The sequence below is a fragment of the Saccharomyces kudriavzevii genome (genome assembly GCF_947243775.1).
Source record: "Saccharomyces kudriavzevii IFO 1802 strain IFO1802 genome assembly, chromosome: 4".
Lineage (NCBI taxonomy): Eukaryota > Fungi > Ascomycota > Saccharomycetes > Saccharomycetales > Saccharomycetaceae > Saccharomyces > Saccharomyces kudriavzevii.
In genome coordinates, this window is record NC_079275.1 from 880,149 (window position 1) to 897,623 (window position 17,475).

The 17,475-nt window shown below is 38.3% G+C and overlaps 7 protein-coding genes across 7 annotated transcripts; 5 read left to right on the top strand and 2 right to left on the bottom strand.

The window, feature by feature from the left end:
- Positions 1–448: 448 nt before the first annotated feature.
- Positions 449–2,572, top strand: GTB1 (Gtb1p; the record flags this gene model as incomplete). The annotated part of the gene is made up of 1 exon (XM_056226997.1): positions 449–2,572. One exon carries the CDS (start codon positions 449–451, stop codon positions 2,570–2,572), a length of 2,124 nt encoding a protein of 707 aa, XP_056086862.1.
- Positions 2,573–5,060: 2,488 nt separating this feature from the next.
- On the top strand, positions 5,061–6,653 carry CRF1 (Crf1p; the record flags this gene model as incomplete). The annotated part of the gene is made up of 1 exon (XM_056226998.1): positions 5,061–6,653. One exon carries the CDS (start codon positions 5,061–5,063, stop codon positions 6,651–6,653), a length of 1,593 nt encoding a protein of 530 aa, XP_056086863.1.
- Positions 6,654–7,159: 506 nt separating this feature from the next.
- HTB1 (histone H2B) lies at positions 7,160–7,555 on the bottom strand (the record flags this gene model as incomplete). The annotated part of the gene is made up of 1 exon (XM_056226999.1): positions 7,160–7,555. One exon carries the CDS (start codon positions 7,553–7,555, stop codon positions 7,160–7,162), a length of 396 nt encoding a protein of 131 aa, XP_056086864.1.
- An 814-nt stretch (positions 7,556–8,369) lies between these two features.
- On the top strand, positions 8,370–8,768 carry HTA1 (histone H2A; the record flags this gene model as incomplete). The annotated part of the gene is made up of 1 exon (XM_056227000.1): positions 8,370–8,768. One exon carries the CDS (start codon positions 8,370–8,372, stop codon positions 8,766–8,768), a length of 399 nt encoding a protein of 132 aa, XP_056086865.1.
- Positions 8,769–9,332: 564 nt separating this feature from the next.
- ADK1 (adenylate kinase ADK1) lies at positions 9,333–10,001 on the top strand (the record flags this gene model as incomplete). Its single annotated transcript, XM_056227001.1, has 1 exon — positions 9,333–10,001. The coding sequence occupies one exon, from the start codon at positions 9,333–9,335 to the stop codon at positions 9,999–10,001; it is 669 nt and encodes a 222-aa protein (XP_056086866.1).
- Positions 10,002–10,420: 419 nt separating this feature from the next.
- SIR4 (chromatin-silencing protein SIR4) lies at positions 10,421–14,545 on the top strand (the record flags this gene model as incomplete). Its single annotated transcript, XM_056227002.1, has 1 exon — positions 10,421–14,545. The coding sequence occupies one exon, from the start codon at positions 10,421–10,423 to the stop codon at positions 14,543–14,545; it is 4,125 nt and encodes a 1,374-aa protein (XP_056086867.1).
- Positions 14,546–14,828: 283 nt separating this feature from the next.
- PCF11 (Pcf11p) lies at positions 14,829–16,682 on the bottom strand (the record flags this gene model as incomplete). The annotated part of the gene is made up of 1 exon (XM_056227003.1): positions 14,829–16,682. The coding sequence occupies one exon, from the start codon at positions 16,680–16,682 to the stop codon at positions 14,829–14,831; it is 1,854 nt and encodes a 617-aa protein (XP_056086868.1).
- Positions 16,683–17,475: the final 793 nt, after the last annotated feature.

Genomic DNA, 17,475 nt, shown 5'->3' on the forward strand with positions numbered 1-17,475 from the left:
GAAACTCTGGAACAAATCTTTATTTGACTTATGATAAAACCGTTCTTTTTGATTTTGTATGTGAAATTTCGCTAAACAAGCAGTGACAGATACTCCTTGGTTATTTGAAAATATTGCCTTATGTTTATCCTATAATAAGACCCACAAAAACTTTCCCTTGTTTTGTAGGCAAATAAGCAATTGTTATTAGTTGGCTCAGAGCAGCTTAAACCTTGACAGGCGCACACGCATTTTTTCAATGTTCATTAGGGCATCAATTGAATAATGATAAACATGGTTGTTTGGGTCAAAGCAAAACGGATATCATCGGCGCCTTTTACGCGCTATCACCCGGCCGAAGGGATGGAATAGCTCCCATGTTGAAAGACGTTTCTGTTCGAAATTGAGGTATTGATCCCTGTAAGAGTGCTAAAGGGCAGCTAGCAGTGTTATTAAGAATATATAGGCCATGGTGAGTACATCTCTGTTATTTCTGCTGGTAATTGAGCAAGCGCCCCTTGTATTGACATTACAGCCATTCCTAGGAAATAAACCTGAATATATAATAGGTGTTCCGAGGGAAAAGCAGCACCTCTATGCATCAAATGAACCAGATCTGACTAAATGGCACTGTTTGAGCGGTGATAATATCGTGTTGAATCTGAATCAGATCAATGATGGGGTTTGTGACTGTCCTGATGGTTCTGACGAGCCTGGCACCGCCGCTTGCGAGGATGATGTATTTCAAAAGGTTGCAGAACAAAGCAGTGAGATGGGTAAGTACTTTTTTTGTGATAATAAGAACTTTATTTCAAGATATATACGAATATCAGAGGTAGCAGATGGTATTTGTGATTGTTGTGACTGTTCTGATGAAATGCTGTCTGGATATAAACCTTTCGATGTTGGATCCGATTGCTCTCAACTAAAAAACGAATTTGATGCTATGGCCTCCGCCGAATTGCTTAGCTATCAGAAGGGTAAAATGGCTTTAAATGCATTGGAAAAGAAATACGGTGTAAAGGAAGATGTTTCGGTCAGTGAATTTTCCACTGAGAAAGATAAGCAACAGCTTTCTGACAAGATAACATCGCTCTCCAACAAACTCGCAAAGGAAAAAACTAAATTATATCAAGCGAGAAGAAACTATTTTGGCCAATTAGAAATTCAGGATCCGATTTTGTATCGATTTGAACAACTGAATATTAGCGTTTTGGCCTCAGAAGTTTATTCTTCATTTGCGATGGTGTCATTGGTGAGTAAAAGTTATGAAGACATAGTGAAAATTCTAAATGAACTGTCTGAAGGTTATGAATCCTCTTTGAACGATAAAGTCGTTAACGATAATGTTAAAAAATTTAGAAAATTGAAAAGGCAAGCTGAAAGGGCCAAAATTACTGCGGACAGTGCCATAGATGAGGAGCAAAGAGAAAATCTCTGTTTGTTCTTTACAAAGGAAGTGCCCAAGATATTTCTGGAAAGAAAGTCTGAACATTCCTTAAGATATGTTATAGGCAAATCTAATTTTGTTCAGGCATTAATTGTGGGTAAAATTAACTATACCAAAGATATCTTAGAATACGTTTCCGAATTTCGCTCAGTTATGGACGATATTTCTCGAAACTATAACGTCAACTTTCAAGACGCAGCAGTTAAAGCCGCCGTTGATTCATACAATCATTACTTGAGTGAACATGGCACGTTAACCAAAGAAACAAATATGCGCCCATCGGCGATTCTTCTGGAACTATTGAACGAAATGACATCATTCGTCAATGAGAATGCACCCAAGATATTGCCATCAGATACTGCCGAGTCAGACCAAGGTGCGAATGATCATCACAATGGTACTTTCGGAGGCCTGCGCAACTGGCTTTGGGCAGGTTTACCTAAAATAGATCTATTCTCATCTAGGGCCAATTTAATCACGTTAGAAAAGCAATTTCGTTCTTATGAAGCCGCAGTTGCCCAACTGGACATCAAATTAGAATTCAAGAAGGCTTATCAAAAAATACTACATGATACGCCAAGTGAAGGCAATGACGCGACCGCCGCAGAGCTCACGGAACTATTAAAACGAATGGGCTCTCAGTCTTACTGTATTGAAGATGTATTGGACAGCTACTCATACAAGATATGCCTCCAAAAGCCGATGGTTGAAGGCACGATATGTCAATCTGAAGACAAGTCTGGCGGCAAAAAAGTTTTGATTGGCCATTTCAAAACTTTAGGGTTTGACGCAGACCTAAATATGAACAAATACGTAGAGCATTTGAAGGCCACGTATGGTGAGAGTAGTGATTTGACATCAAATTTGGCAAGCATGCGAGAGGGGGACGACAAGGCGCAGTATTACATATTTGGTAACTTGAACGAACTGAACAATGGCCTGGTATTACAATACGAAGACGGAGACCAGTGCTGGAACGGACCGCGTAGATCTGCTACTGTCTTCGTTCGCTGCAGCGACACGTTCAAAATCCGGAGTGTACACGAAGTAACCAAGTGCAACTACATATTCGACGTCACCGGGCCTATGGGCTGCAACAAGACTTTCGAATATGAGCCTCCTAAGTTCAACCTAGGCAATTGAGCAAAAAAAATGTATAGATAGACTTTTTAAGTAGGTAAACAACTACGAAGCCCGATCGATGCCAATGCCGCGGTACTTATTTTCACAAGAACAATACTTCCCTCGGCCAAAACGCGAAAAGACGACAAACGCCAATACCCGTTCCAGATTCCTGGTAGTTTCTTACGAGTACCCAAAAAACGCGAAAAGAAGAATTCTGTGTTGGTCACTCTACACGGCTTGTGTTTTTTGGGGAACCAAATGAAAGCATACGCATAATGGCTAGTTTCTTCGTTTAGCTCATGTTTATGCGGCCCTCTATTTTTATTTTTCTGCACGTTTGCTCTTCCGGTTTTTAAGAGGTCTGGCAGACCCGTTTGGTTAAACATCAATGAGCTGTGTCCACCGTAGTAAAATTGATTGTGTGTTTGATAGTCCCTTGGCCTAAAAATTTCATATGTTACAGTACAAAGAATTATATTTATGATGGGCATACCTCGTGACTCTACAATGTATACGTGTGAAAATAAAACTTTTCTTGAGAGGAAATTGCCGCCCTTCTGTGTCTGCTTCCTTATTAGCAGGTGTACTGAAGTATATATGCATGTAAAGACACATTTAGCGATTCTTGAACCGGACAGAAACGAACCGAAGTTTTGTCTTGCCGAAGAGATGGATCATCAGGTAAGTTAGAGTAAGTAAATAGACTCTTATTAACGATATATAATCATTGAATTGATAGTGCTGAAGCAGCTGCCATAAGCTATCAACAACAATACCGACGGCTCTAGGGGTTGTTAATACAGCAGTATGGTTTATCCAGAGTGATGGAGACTAAATTTTAGAGTAAAATCTTATATTTCGCTGATTTGCAACCTAGGTTATGCGGATTCGTCCAATTACAATGTCCTACTGTCATGGGCGGTATCTAGGGACACTCTCGATTTAGTTTCAATACTTTTGTGGCGTCTAGGAAAGTTCTAAGTCGGACGATATAGCAGAATCCCAGCCATTGAAACTGTTTCTAGAAATGTCACATCTGAATATTTGGACAGTGAAGATGAAAAATTGAGACTCACGCACTGGTCAAGCATCTATTAAATGTGATTTGGAAGTCAGTAACGATACAACTCAAAACCCTGAAAGTTGGTTTTCGGTGATTGATCTGTCGCAAGGTTTCAGCATGAAACCTAATGGCTGTAACTATTACTTTAATAAACAGATCTCGGTCGCTGATAAATTGATTTTAAATGGTCAAACATGCTCTGGTCTTAGAGCTAATTGTACTGATCATATTTTCTCTCGATGATGAAAGACTAAAAATGGTAGCTCCTGAATGGAGGATATTAGTCTAGCCTTCGTTTCTGTAGTTTACTCAGATATCGTTGGAGGCTTTTGGCTGAAAAGTAGCTAGAAAATGTAATTTCGTACGCTTGTAAGTGAAAGCCGCTCTGCTTTGGCTATAGGATCCACCACTGATCAAGAAAATGATAATGTCACAGTACCAGTGTGATCTGCATTGGTTCTTCTCACAGCCGAGCGTCATGTTTGGCTCCATGCCATTAATATATATAAATAAAGTGACGGCGCATACCCTACTTGCATCAGTTTCTTGGTGAACTCTCTGAACATGACTTGAGGTAATTGATAGATGTGGCGTTCTTAGTGAATCACCCACTGTGGTTGAATCAGCGTCGGCACGATTTTCGGCATACTTCTTTTGCTTAACGATATTGCCTACCTTCTAAATATATACATCATCCTTTCCTTCCCCTTCTCCTCCTTTTTTACCCTATTCTTCAATTTTTTTCATCAATTATACCTAATAACTATGTAATATAATACTTGCATAATCATCACTTAATGACTAATCTACTTCTACTTTTCCATCCTGTGGCTACACATTCCCTCGACCGATTACATCATTGTGCCTGCGTGAGCCATAAAACGTGGTTATCCAGCCCCCGCCGCATACAAGCTAGAGAACATCACGGGAACGAGAAAGATGGCATTTCGCAATGAAAAAGAAACTATCTCACAAAAATGTTGGGGGAGTGACAGCAAAGGGAAACGGTAGGCATTAAGGGAAGTCGACCGCTTTCCTTTTTTTAAACTGTACTCATCTTATATAAAACTCTAATTTATACCGATGAAGCGGGACATACTTGGGCTAGTGAAATCTAGCTCTTGGGCTTTCCCTTCTTAAAAGGCTAAGCAACTCGCGGAAAGCACAATTGTATAATAAGTGTGCGCCCTCAAAATTGCTCTTCAAATCCAAGTTATCATCTTTTTTTACTAGTGAGTTTGTTTTTGTTTTGTTTTTTCAACTGGCTGAAACTGTTAATGGTGCCAATAAGATTGATTATTCAAAGACCTTTCATGACTGTATCGAAACCTCATAAGAGAAAGACTATAATTATTTTTGTTGCTATAAAGTTCACAGAGATAATTGCTTCATTGAGCAAATAAAAGAAAAAAGCAAGAAGTGTAAAAAAGGATAGCATTCCGAATGGTAGGTAGTGTACCGGTGCGGCGCAAGCCATACTTATCAAGTAAAATTGTGCAAAGAAAAACGAGTGCTGCTGCTTCGTTTCCATCAACCTCTTCAACTATCTTCTATTCATCTAATAATGACGATGGTTTTGATTTGCCTTCGGATTCTTCTTTAAGTGGCATTTCGGATGTAGAGAGTAGTATTACTAGCGTCAAACGATTGATATTAAAAAACATCAGTAGAGATAAAAATCAATCTCATAAATTTTCTAGGGAGGGAAGGGCAAATGTTTTGGAGGAAGAAGTGTCTCTTGATAACGGTCCTAGAACAGAAGCAGATAATATGTCTAATTATCTGCTCGCGTCAAATGACCGCAGTAAATACGTCAGTAATGGGCCCGATGTAAGTTTCGACGTAAATTTTGCCGAAAAACTTACCGATTTGCCAATAGGCAAAAACGAATCTTATGAAGGGCATTATAGTGATTCACCATCAAAAATCTCCCCGAACGAGGAAGACCTTGGAGTCGAAATTATCAGAGATGACAGTCTTAATGGTTGCCAGGCGGTGTCTAGAAATGATGACGAACTTATCACTACTCAATATCCGGAAACAGAATCTGAAATGGAATTCGATGAAGTAGCGCTTTTCACCTCTATAGAAGGTATGAATAAGGGGAGAAAAGAACCAGAATTGTTTGAAAAACGTTTGGACAGTAACAATTTGGGGGAAGACACGTTTTCAACCTCAGGGGACAACCCTGCCGGCGAAAGCAGTCAATTTTCTTTGCTAAGTATGTCCAATATTTCCAGTTTCAACGAGTGTCTGTTCAAAATCAGGAAATGTGATGAGTTCCACACATCAGCTGATGAAAGTTTTAATTTGAAAAATGCTGTTATAGATGCGAAAAGAAGGTACGTGGATTATCTTTATATCAGTTCAAGAGAAGAATCATCAGACTCTTCCTTTTCTTCAGAAGACTCGAGAAACTACAGCCTTGATGATCATCATAATGTTGAAGAAATCATTTACAGAGATGACGATTCAACGGATGAAGACGAGAGTCTACCACTTCCGGATCCGAAAAGAAAGAAAATTGGCTTCAAAGCTTGTGAAATAGTGGATGCTAGGAAAATTGGTATACAGGTGCCAAAATTATGCATTTGGTCTCTAAGTGATAAACCTTTCAGTGTTATTGACGGATTATCTACCAAGTCGCTATACCAGTTGGGTGATGAAGCAGTTATTTGTGGAAGTTCAAGTTCAAGTTCAAATTCAAGTCCAATTAATTCACGGGAAAGACAAAAGGACAATCAGATTTTTGACAATGATACTATGTTAACCGACCTTTTAAACATAAGCGGATCTGAAATAGAGAAAGCATCCAATACTTACAATGAGTCCATACGTGAGCCATTGTTTGAAATACCAAAGAGACCGTTATCTTCTTCTAGGGGAAGAAGAAATTGTTCAAAAGAGACGGACACAGCTTATGATAGAAATGCCGCTTGTGATGTGAGTAAACATCATTCAGGAGTATTCCATGACGAGATAGAGAGGAATGCAAGGGTCAGAAGAGGTCGGTTGCAATTGAAAAGGGAATTATGAGGAGCTTATTCCAATCAATAAGCTGGCCGACCACTTCAGTCCACTTTAATTCTTGCTGTTATATCTACAGATGCCTGAGATCAATTCTTTCAAGTATTTTCTTATATATATATATTCCACTGCTGTTTTTTTCTGTATGCTGTTTTTGTATTTACATTTTGTTTCTGCAAAAAGGTTTTTTCAAATAAAAGAAAAATAACATTGAAGTAGATATCCTAAGGAATAATGTAAACAGAAACATTAATAGTTGCTGATGCCAAAATTAAGAAGTAAAAGAAAGATATACTGACAACCAGAGCTCTTCATTTGGTTTATAACCTTTCCAGTAGGCGAAATGTCCTTCCGATCGTACCAAATACAGTAATAAAAAATGCAACTCTCAACCAATTAGAATATCTTATGATCATTAAAATTATTGAACTATTATACAATTTTTTTATTTTATTCTTATTTTTATATACCCATATAAATAATAATATTAATTATAACCAAACGAAGTGATCTCATTATGCTTGAGTAGAGGAAGAGTACTTAGTAACAGCTCTTGTACCTTCAGAGACAGCATGCTTGGCCAATTCACCCGGTAAGATCAATCTAACAGCAGTTTGAATTTCTCTGGCAGAAATAGTAGACTTCTTGTTGTAAGCAGCTAATTTAGAAGCCTCAGTAGCAATTCTTTCAAAGATATCGTTAACAAAAGAGTTCAAAATAGACATAGATTTTTGGGAGATACCAGTGTCTGGGTGAGTTTGCTTCAAAACTTTGTAAATGTAGGAAGAGTATGTTTCCTTTCTGGCCTTACTTCTCTTTTTACCGTCAGTGGAAGTAGAGGTCTTCTTGGCAGCTGGCTTTTTCTCAGCTGGGGCTTTGGAGGCTGGCTTCTTTTCGGCTTTAGCAGACATTGTATATTTGTGTGGTTTGTTTGTGGTTTTGTTTAGTTATTTAAATTAAGAAATATTCCATAAATAAGATTAAAGGTACAAGGAAAGGAACATTCGGTAGTTGAACTCGAACATCCAAGACAGCCAAACCCTCTTGTTTATATACATCAGAAAATCTAAGATGCCCCTTCATTACCAAGACATTACAAGATAACCACACCAAGGTAGTAATTGCCACTACAAAGGCAGTTCTCTTAATTTAAAACCGCCGTTCTCATTTTTTCGCTGGCAAAAGGGTGCAGCACGCGAAAAAATGAGAACAGCTATCCCTTTCGGGCGATGGAGAGCGTCTGACCATAGTTAACGACCCAACCGCGTTTTCTTGAAATTTGAACTCGGCGAGTTCACATGTAACTCATTAGCGGCGTTCCAGATTTTTCGCCCGGCTGTGCGAAGCTATTGGTATGGATTGTATTGGTGGCTCAAGAAAACAGCAATACAGATAGTTCTTCGCCGTTAGAGAAACCCGCGTAGGGATGCGTGGTTTCCCGTGCTATTACTTACTATTGCCCACTTGTTGATTTTCAAAACTAAGTTGTTGTCGCCCCCTTGTTTACGAAACTAATCAGTGGATCAAATATTATCAGTAAGTCTTACCTGAAGGAAAAATATATAAATAAGGCGCTTGATCCCGTAGTTGCTTTTCTGATCTTGTGGAACACTCTTCCCATTTCTCTTTATTTTCTACTCTGATACTACAACAGCATTCAGATTTGATTATTTCTAAGCAAATAAACAAATTTAAAACAAACAAATTTCATCTATATAAAATAAAATGTCCGGTGGTAAAGGTGGTAAAGCTGGTTCAGCTGCTAAAGCTTCTCAATCTAGATCTGCTAAGGCTGGTTTAACATTCCCAGTCGGTAGAGTGCACAGATTGCTAAGAAGAGGTAACTACGCCCAAAGAATCGGTTCTGGTGCCCCAGTCTACTTAACTGCTGTTTTAGAATATTTGGCCGCTGAAATCTTAGAATTGGCTGGTAATGCCGCCAGAGATAACAAAAAGACCAGAATTATCCCAAGACATTTGCAATTAGCCATCAGAAACGATGACGAACTAAACAAATTATTGGGTAATGTTACCATTGCGCAAGGTGGTGTTTTGCCAAACATTCACCAGAACTTGCTGCCAAAAAAGTCTGCTAAGGCTACCAAGGCTTCCCAAGAATTATAAGATCGGTTTTGGTATTTTAAGGAAGGCGGAAGGAACAACACTGCTTCACCATTTGTAACTATATTAAGTGTCTATTAGACCTCTCTGTTTTTTCTTTTTCTTTTTTGTTCTATATATAATTTATTGGGTATATAATTAACGGTAACATATGTCATGCATGATATAATTTTTTTGGAGGTAAGTCCTTTTCTTTGATTATCACCGGGCATTATTGTTCGATTAATCGTTAGTGAGCAATGAACAATCTCATTCTCCGTTGTCTGGTCTGACCTCTTTGATTGTTTGACGAAATTTTCAGATTCAAAGGAAAACGCACAAGATTGCGCGATTCTATCACCTAGAACTGCCCGCAGCGGCCCACAGTTTCTGCCCTTATTCGTCCATTTTTTTTGATTTTTGATTTTTTCACTCTGGCTACTTTTATTGCACATATATATATACATATATATGCGCATAAACTTCTGGAAGGATATGCCCAATTCACCAACAGAACCAGTTCAAAACAAAAAGGCGTTACGCATTTCTCTCGGAAAAGATATCTACATAGCAACAATTATTACAACAATGTCTAGCTCAGAATCCATCAGAATGGTCCTAATTGGCCCACCAGGTGCCGGTAAAGGTACTCAAGCTCCAAACTTGCAAGAGCGTTTCCACGCCGCTCATTTGGCTACCGGTGACATGTTAAGATCTCAAATCGCAAAGGGTACCCAATTAGGTTTGGAAGCCAAGAAAATTATGGACCAAGGTGGATTGGTCTCTGATGACATCATGGTCAACATGATCAAGGATGAATTGTCCAACAATCCAGCCTGCAAAAGCGGTTTCATCCTGGACGGTTTCCCAAGAACTATTCCTCAAGCAGAAAAATTGGATCAAATGCTGAAGGAACAAGGTACTCCTTTGGAAAAAGCCATTGAATTGAATGTTGACGATGAATTACTGGTTGCCAGAATTACCGGTAGATTAGTTCATCCAGCCTCTGGCAGATCTTACCACAAGATCTTCAACCCACCAAAGGAAGACATGAAGGACGATATCACTGGTGAAGCCTTAGTTCAGAGATCCGATGACAATGCTGAAGCTTTGAAAAAGAGATTAGCTGCCTACCACGCTCAAACCGAACCAATTGTCGACTTCTACAAGAAGACTGGTATTTGGGCCGGTGTTGATGCCTCTCAACCTCCTGCTACCGTCTGGGCCGAAATTTTGAAGAAGCTAGGTAAGAACTAATGATCTTGCCCTCTTCCGGCTTGGTATCTTCTCTATTTTTAAAGTCTAATGAAAATAAAATAAACTCATGTTTACGAATACATATGTCCGTAATATTATAAATGAAACAATAACATATACATTTGTAGTCGGTTTCCATGTTCGCCTGTGTGTGCAGTTCCAAACTGAATATTTGATCGACTATCATTATCATTGCAAACGAATCCAAATCATATAACTAGTTAGATAAACAAAGAGCGCATCACATAAACAGAAATGTTGTGATGAAATTAATTGGGCTTTGTATAAACTTTGTGTGAGGCAAGTGCTTTTTATTTTTTTGATTTTCATTCAGCATTTCCAAACAGCCATTTAGTTGCAAGAAAAAGACGACAAGAAAATTCCATTCCATATATACCGTTGACTAAAGAAAACAACCGATGTCCGATGGCAATGAGACGCCCGACAGGTTGAGCACCCCGAAGATCACTAGAAGTTCAATGACACCTACTGATAAAAATCCTGAATCAGAGAAAAAATCAAATGAAATTAGAGTACCTAAAATTCCCTTATTTACGTTTGCCAAAGGCAAAAACTATTCAAAGCCGTCAACTGCAACTCATAACTCACCTAATCAACCAACAAAGGCGAACCAAGTGCTTCATAAAGAATCACAACAAACGAATTCCTCACCATTAAGGAAGAATAATTATAACTCTTTTTCTCATTCAGGCCTAGAAAAAGTGAGCAATAGCAAACTACTCTCCCTCCTTCGATCTAAGACGTCACCGGGAGGAATTGAATCCAACACTTCCAAGACTCTAGCGAATATTGATCAAGCGCCTTTTCTTCCACACGCGGAGCAACCAACTTTTGGTTTGGATGCTAGACCTGAACATACTATAATACCAATATCAAAAACCCGAAGCAATAACTCGTTTTTATCGGGAGTGAAAAACTTATTAAATGAAGGGCAGATGAGTAACCAAGTTCCAAGCACAGATTTGGCAAATGCAAAACCTTTTCTTTCTGAGAAATCGCTTGAGAGGGAAGCGACGGCCACCTCTACAACCGTGGTTTCCATCACCAAGAATAAGACTGTCGGAAAATCTAACATGCTAGAAGGAGAAAAGAAAGCTTTGAACATAATTGAAAAGTCTACTTGTTTGGATACACCGCCAACAACGACTGGAAATACTAGTGATGCGTCACAATTGCTAGAAAAAAATGAAACAAAGGATCTTGGAAGTGCTACACCGGATACCGCATCTACAAAAGAATCTGAAACAAGCAGGGAACCTAGTGATAAGAATTCGGGAATGAGTTTAAAAAATTTAGGACAGCATGGCGGGTCTAATGTGCCCCTATCGACTTCAGACACTAAAAAGGCATTGAAAATAAGATACGATCAAACACTAAAGAAAGCCTATCCGCCTTTGAAAGAATTTGTTACTAATCGTAACGAAAGAGAATTATCTAATGAGGTAACTGTATTGCCCTTCGAAAATGAGCATGTATCATCTAAACTAGAAATGAAGAAGGATGCTGACCTTCAGCGAATGGAGATCTTAAAATCACCTCATTCGTCGAGTGATTCAACCGAAAAATCTCATGAAGCTAAAAATACTCGAGATGAGTCAACTGATGATGAAGTTACTGACGATGAAGTTACTGACGATGTCACCTCTCCTAACGAAAGTGAAGGCTACAAAAGCGTGCATATTCCTAATTATGAATTTACAGGAAAGGAAGATCAAGAGAACAATCTTACGAACAGTAAAAATGATGAAGCCAATGAAATTAAAAACAAATTACCTGAAACCAAGAGCATCGAGGCTAACATAAGGGAAGTAACAGAAGAAACAGTCAAACAGGTACATCGCGTTCGAGTAAGTAGTGGAGAAATTGTATTTCAAGGTTCCCGGGCGAACACTCGATCCGATTCAGCAGATGATATCTCAAATTTCTCGGCACCAAAAAGAGCTAGGCTGGAAGATCTGCTAAATCCATCGAAGAAAAATAAACCTAATGAAGAATCACCCTCAAATACGTCAAAGGATACAATAAACACTTCCAAGTGCCGAGAGTCCGAATTAATGGTTCAAAGAATCTCAAACACCACAGAAATAATCAATAAATCCGACATCGGTACGAAAGATGGTTTGCACAAACCATTAAGTGGTACTATTCCTTCTGCAAAAATAGCTAAACAAGGAAATGATGCAAAAAACAAAATGCAAGACCTTTCTCATGCTAAACCCGCTTCAATTAACTCTTCACCAATAAATCAAATGCATAATAATCGTAAAGGTGGACCACCAGGACATACTGATGTAGAAGTAACAAAGAAAAAGCCTAGTGACGTTTCTAATGGAGAACCAGTTCGTAATGGCTTTGAGAAAAAATCTTTATCAAATTTGTTCTCAAAAGTCTTGAAGAATTCCTTCAATAAAAATGAAAACAATCCTTCTGACGGTAATGCTTTGCATATGTTAAGAGGAAAGACCAAAATTTTGGAAAATACTGTTCCTACGGAAAGGTTAGGGAACAAGGTTGATGACATACCACTAACCCAACCAGTCAGCGGAAGTAAGCCTGAGAATACTGATGATTTCCAAGTTTCTTTATCGCAGCCTATGAAAAAGACCTTTGTGTGTTCTGCAAAGGAGGAGCAAATAAAAGAAGAGAGCTTTTACCGCGGAAGAATAGATGCAGCGATATCTCACCCAGGAAAAATGGAGCTTATATACGTGTCTGATTCAGATGATACTTCTTCAGAAAATGATAGTTTGAGTGATACAGAGAGTTTGGCCTCTCGTGAATCAAATGAAAGCAAAGTAGTTAAAGATTTAGGTAGCAGCGCTGAAAAAAACCAGACTCAAACAGGAAAATGGTTCGACCCTGCGTTGGATTGGCGGAAATCTGATCGTGAATTAACAAAAAATGTTCTTTGGAGACTAGCTGACAAAGCAATATACAATAAGAAAACAATAAGTGACCTTATTGAACAAGGGATCCCAAGACACAGCTATTTGAGTGGCCACCCCTTGACTAGTGTGACTAATGACGTTTGCTCTGTTGAAAATTATGAAACGTCAAATGCATTTTTTTACCAGCAAGTGCACAAGAAGGACAGGTTACAATATTTGCCGTTATATGGGGCTCCAAGGCTAACAGATTTGGATAGTACTAAAGCAGAAAATCCGACTAATAAAGATACCAATTTAGAACCAAGCCCTTCTCCCACCAAAACTTCTCAAATATTGGCTGTATCATCTCCATTAGGCTCCGAAGCAACAAATACTCCAATAAAGCAAAACGGTGCACTTCTTGCCAAGGAGATTATCACGACAGCTCATAGTGATACTAATCACAATAAATGTAAAAATATGAAAGAGAGTCTATCTAAAGACTCTTGGAAACAAGAATGGCTAACAAACTTGAAACTTGTTTCTGTCTCACTTGTTGATGAATTTCCTTCAAAACCCTCCAGTAAAGAAAGACAAAGGAGTAATGAAAAAATGCAGCTACTGAAAGATGTATTTGCTAACAAGTTTGGTTCAAATATTTCCAACACTTTTACTGAAAGTGATATTATCATATTAAGAGGCGAAGTAGAGGATTTTCCAATGGATTCTAAAGTCAGAACCTTTTACAACGAAATGCAGAACAATACTGGGATGAAAAGAGCCAGGTTTTGGTCATTTACGAAGACACTGAGATTTGTTGCCAACATGGGATTTGATATATACAAGCCGCGAGGACCTGCCTCTAGACTGGCGACAATCAAACCGCACGAAGTCGTACCGCAACAGATGATAGACGCCAAACTCACACCGAAAGATAAAACACTGCGACCAATAAAAAAACAGGCGTCGATTGAACAAGTAGCTGCATTACTGCCGCCCGGTAAGAAGACTGTAGTGCAAAAAAACGCAACGAAAACGAAAACACCGCCAGAAAATGACAGACTAAAAGAGGTTCTCAAATTTGAGGAAGGAGAAAAAGCTACTGTAAATGGGAAGGATGTGTTACAAACCACATCACTAATTTCCCAAAACCAGGTATCTTTTGAACATTCTAATTTTGGCAAAAACGCTACAAATGTTAACGCCCGTCCAGTTATCTCAACTGAAAATATCACGGACAACAACACAACAGACATTCTCAACACTATTGATATTCTAAAAACTAAATCGCAAGTTAATATCCAACCAGGAAATATACACGCATCGACCGAGAGGACAGAATATGAAGATGGAAATAAAGAAAAGGGAATCAAAAAGTCGGAAGATTTGAAAAATAACAGTGTTTCCTTTGTAAATGATGTTCTGTCAAGGACGGCGACACTACTGAATGAAAAGGAAAGACAATTGGATATCGCAAATGACATCATTCGGTCTTTGTCGGATGAGGTTATGAGAGATGAAATCAGAATAACATCACTCAAAGGAGATTTAAATTTTACAAAAAAATGTCTTGAGGACATCAAAAGCCAAATGTCTGAGAAGGATGTCAGAATTAGAAAGTTGATGCAAAGAATTTTCAAAAAAAGAGGAAGATAAGGTTGTATATAATTCTTTTCTTCTTGGAAAAACTACCGGAGGAGTGAATAGGTGTTTTTCGTTTCCTCTTTTCTCTCTAACGAACAATTTGCTTTCAGGACTTTTTGCCGACTTGTAATATTTAATGGGTTTTGGCTACATTTGTAAAAATATATATAATTTAAAGGACACAAACATAAACAAAAATGTAAAAATGAAAAGAAAATGTATTTAATTTTGGAAAGAATGGAATTTAGTACTATTATCAATAAATATAAATAAGCGTATATTAACAGTTCTGCCCTTATTTAGTGATTAATTTCTTTAAGTCGTCCAAATCAATCTGTCCTTCTACAGTTTTATTGGAATTTTGCGAAGTTTCATGGTAGCAGGTGGAATGGAAATATTTACCGTTGACTTCAATGGTGTTTTTCCAGATCCATTCGCCTGATTCTTCATCATAGACGCCAGTGACTGTTTCTTTACAAATTGGACATGTGAAAGTCATGTCCTGTGAAGTTTCAGGTACAACAACATACTTTTCCCTTATTTTCACCTCATTATCTTTATCATTTCCTGAAGGATTTAAGGAGTTTTCATTACTGTCATCAGCATAACCACTTGAATTTATGTTATCACTATTATTGTTAGTATTAGAATCAGCGTAGTCACTTTTATGCCTAGTAGAGGTGATTTCATCATCCTTAAAGGCTACCCATTGAGAATCGTTCAAGTACCAGTTCCTTGACTGAATGTTTTTCCTTGTGGTAGTCGTAGTTGAATTAGAACTGCTTATGCCTGTGTTTGCTGTATTTTGAGATCCCTTGATTCTTGTGCTTATCCTAAAGTGCCAGTCCAAATGTTCATTTTGTAGTAATTTTTCACTTTCCGAGTTACCAAATCTTTTACCGCACACGCTACATTTATTTGGTTTTGATCTGTACAGTAAGTGAATAAGATTATTTTGGACGATCGGATTTTCTTGAAGTAGAGTTTGTTGGGATAACTGCAGGGTTGGGTTATTTAAAACGTCAATGTTAACTGTGGCGAAATAAGCTTTGCAGTCGGAAAGAATATCATTCAATAAAGGAATCTTTGGCAGGTTCTTCATCAGTTGTTTTTCGTTAGAATCCAGTGAGTAGCTTGAATGTCCATTTAATTTTTTATAAAGTGTTACAATGGAGTCCTTTGGCGGAGTATATATGAGCCCCTCAGATTGCAGAGATGCATAAAGATTTTTGATTTTATTTACTGATTTCTTTTTTTCGATGTCTTGAAAGGATTCGACGCCAGAAATACTGCCGAAGAGGGACGAAGATAAAGTGCCCTGTTGGTTCATCGTATCAGAATTATTGCCAAACAGCGGAATAGCCGCGTTAGAGTTTTGAGGGGGGGTACCAATATTGTCCTTAGTTTCGTGATATTGTTGCTGTTCCTGCTGCTGCTGCTGCTGCTGCTGAAACTCGTGATATCTCATTCTATCTTGCAAAACTTGTTGGTCCTGTGAAAAAACCTGCCTCAGTTGCATTTGAACCTGTTTCAAAGCATTGAGAGTCAACTTTTCTCTTTTCAATTCTTGTTTCAGTTGGGACAGAACCAGGAGCTTCATTTTCAATTTTTCATCATTTGGCTGATTCTTCAGCCTTTCAGTAGTCAAAGACGTTAATTTGTCAATGTCCCTTAACAGAAGGGGGACAGTTGGAGTTGGCAACATTGCTTGCAGATTTTTCTGGTGTAGAGCGCTGGCCTTTATTAAGAATTGTTCAATTTTCTCTAGTGCTGAACCTTCAAACAGGGGCATGCCGGTGTCATTAGGATTCAACCAAAGCTTAAACATATTGATGAGCTTTGTTCTAGTGGTGTTATCCACTAATAAATATGTTTTCCTGTATAAATTAAACAAATTTCTACTAAAGTAGATTGTATATGGGCTGCCAACGTTCTTACAAATGGAGTCTAAAGCATAAAAGGCGTATAGTTTCTGCTTAGGCATACACTTTTCAATTCTGTTCTCAATAGAGTCAACAAAATATTGGGCACATGAAATATTTTCTTCTGCTAACTTCGTGAGAGTGGTAATGATGGGCCTCGAATTGAAGGTTAGCTCCTCAAGAATACTATTAAAATCCTTGATTATGACTTCTGTGTCGTGATCCATAATTTAGAGAGATTATTACAGAGTGGACCTAGTATTTTAAGCACAGCCTAATTTAACTGCTCCAAAAGAAAAGTCGTCGTGCTTGCCTCTCCCCATGCCTTGGAAGAAGGAAGAAATCAGACTACTGGTTCTTACAGTGATAATACCACTTTCTCATCGAATTATTGAAATTTCGCATCCGCCATGACCTAATCAAGCCCTCGCGAATACTATCCGGGTAAACTAGGTCTAGAATGCTTTGAATAATATCGCTTAAGGGTGGACTATGTATATTCTGGCCAAGAATAGCTCTTTTACATATCTTTGACTCTTCTAGGTTCTAATTTGCTGACCAGGCTGATGTTTTCTTCGAAACAAATTTGGAGGGGTCATTCTGGAAACTTAGTGAAGCCATGTACGACAGTACATCAAGAAAAAAAAATGAGAAAAGTTTTGTCAACTTGGTCAACCCCCTTCAAAGTAGGCCAGGTTGGTCATTACTTGCAAAAATACATTAGGGGCTTTGTTCTCTTTTATTGACACTACTGTACACGATAAACTGAAGGAACGAGCACTTATGAGCGGAAACAACGGCTCTTCATGCCGGCAGTCATATACGTTGAAGACATCTCATGCAGGTAGACCTCTTATATGCGAGAATGAAGATAAATTAAACTGCCTGTATAAGTTTGAATTTGTTGGCATTTTAGCCTGCAACTCCTCTTGCTATTTATTTAAACATCCATCTTTATTATCCTGTACATACTGCTCCGTTGGATGGAAAAAGGTCAATGCGGACAAAAGAAAAAAAATA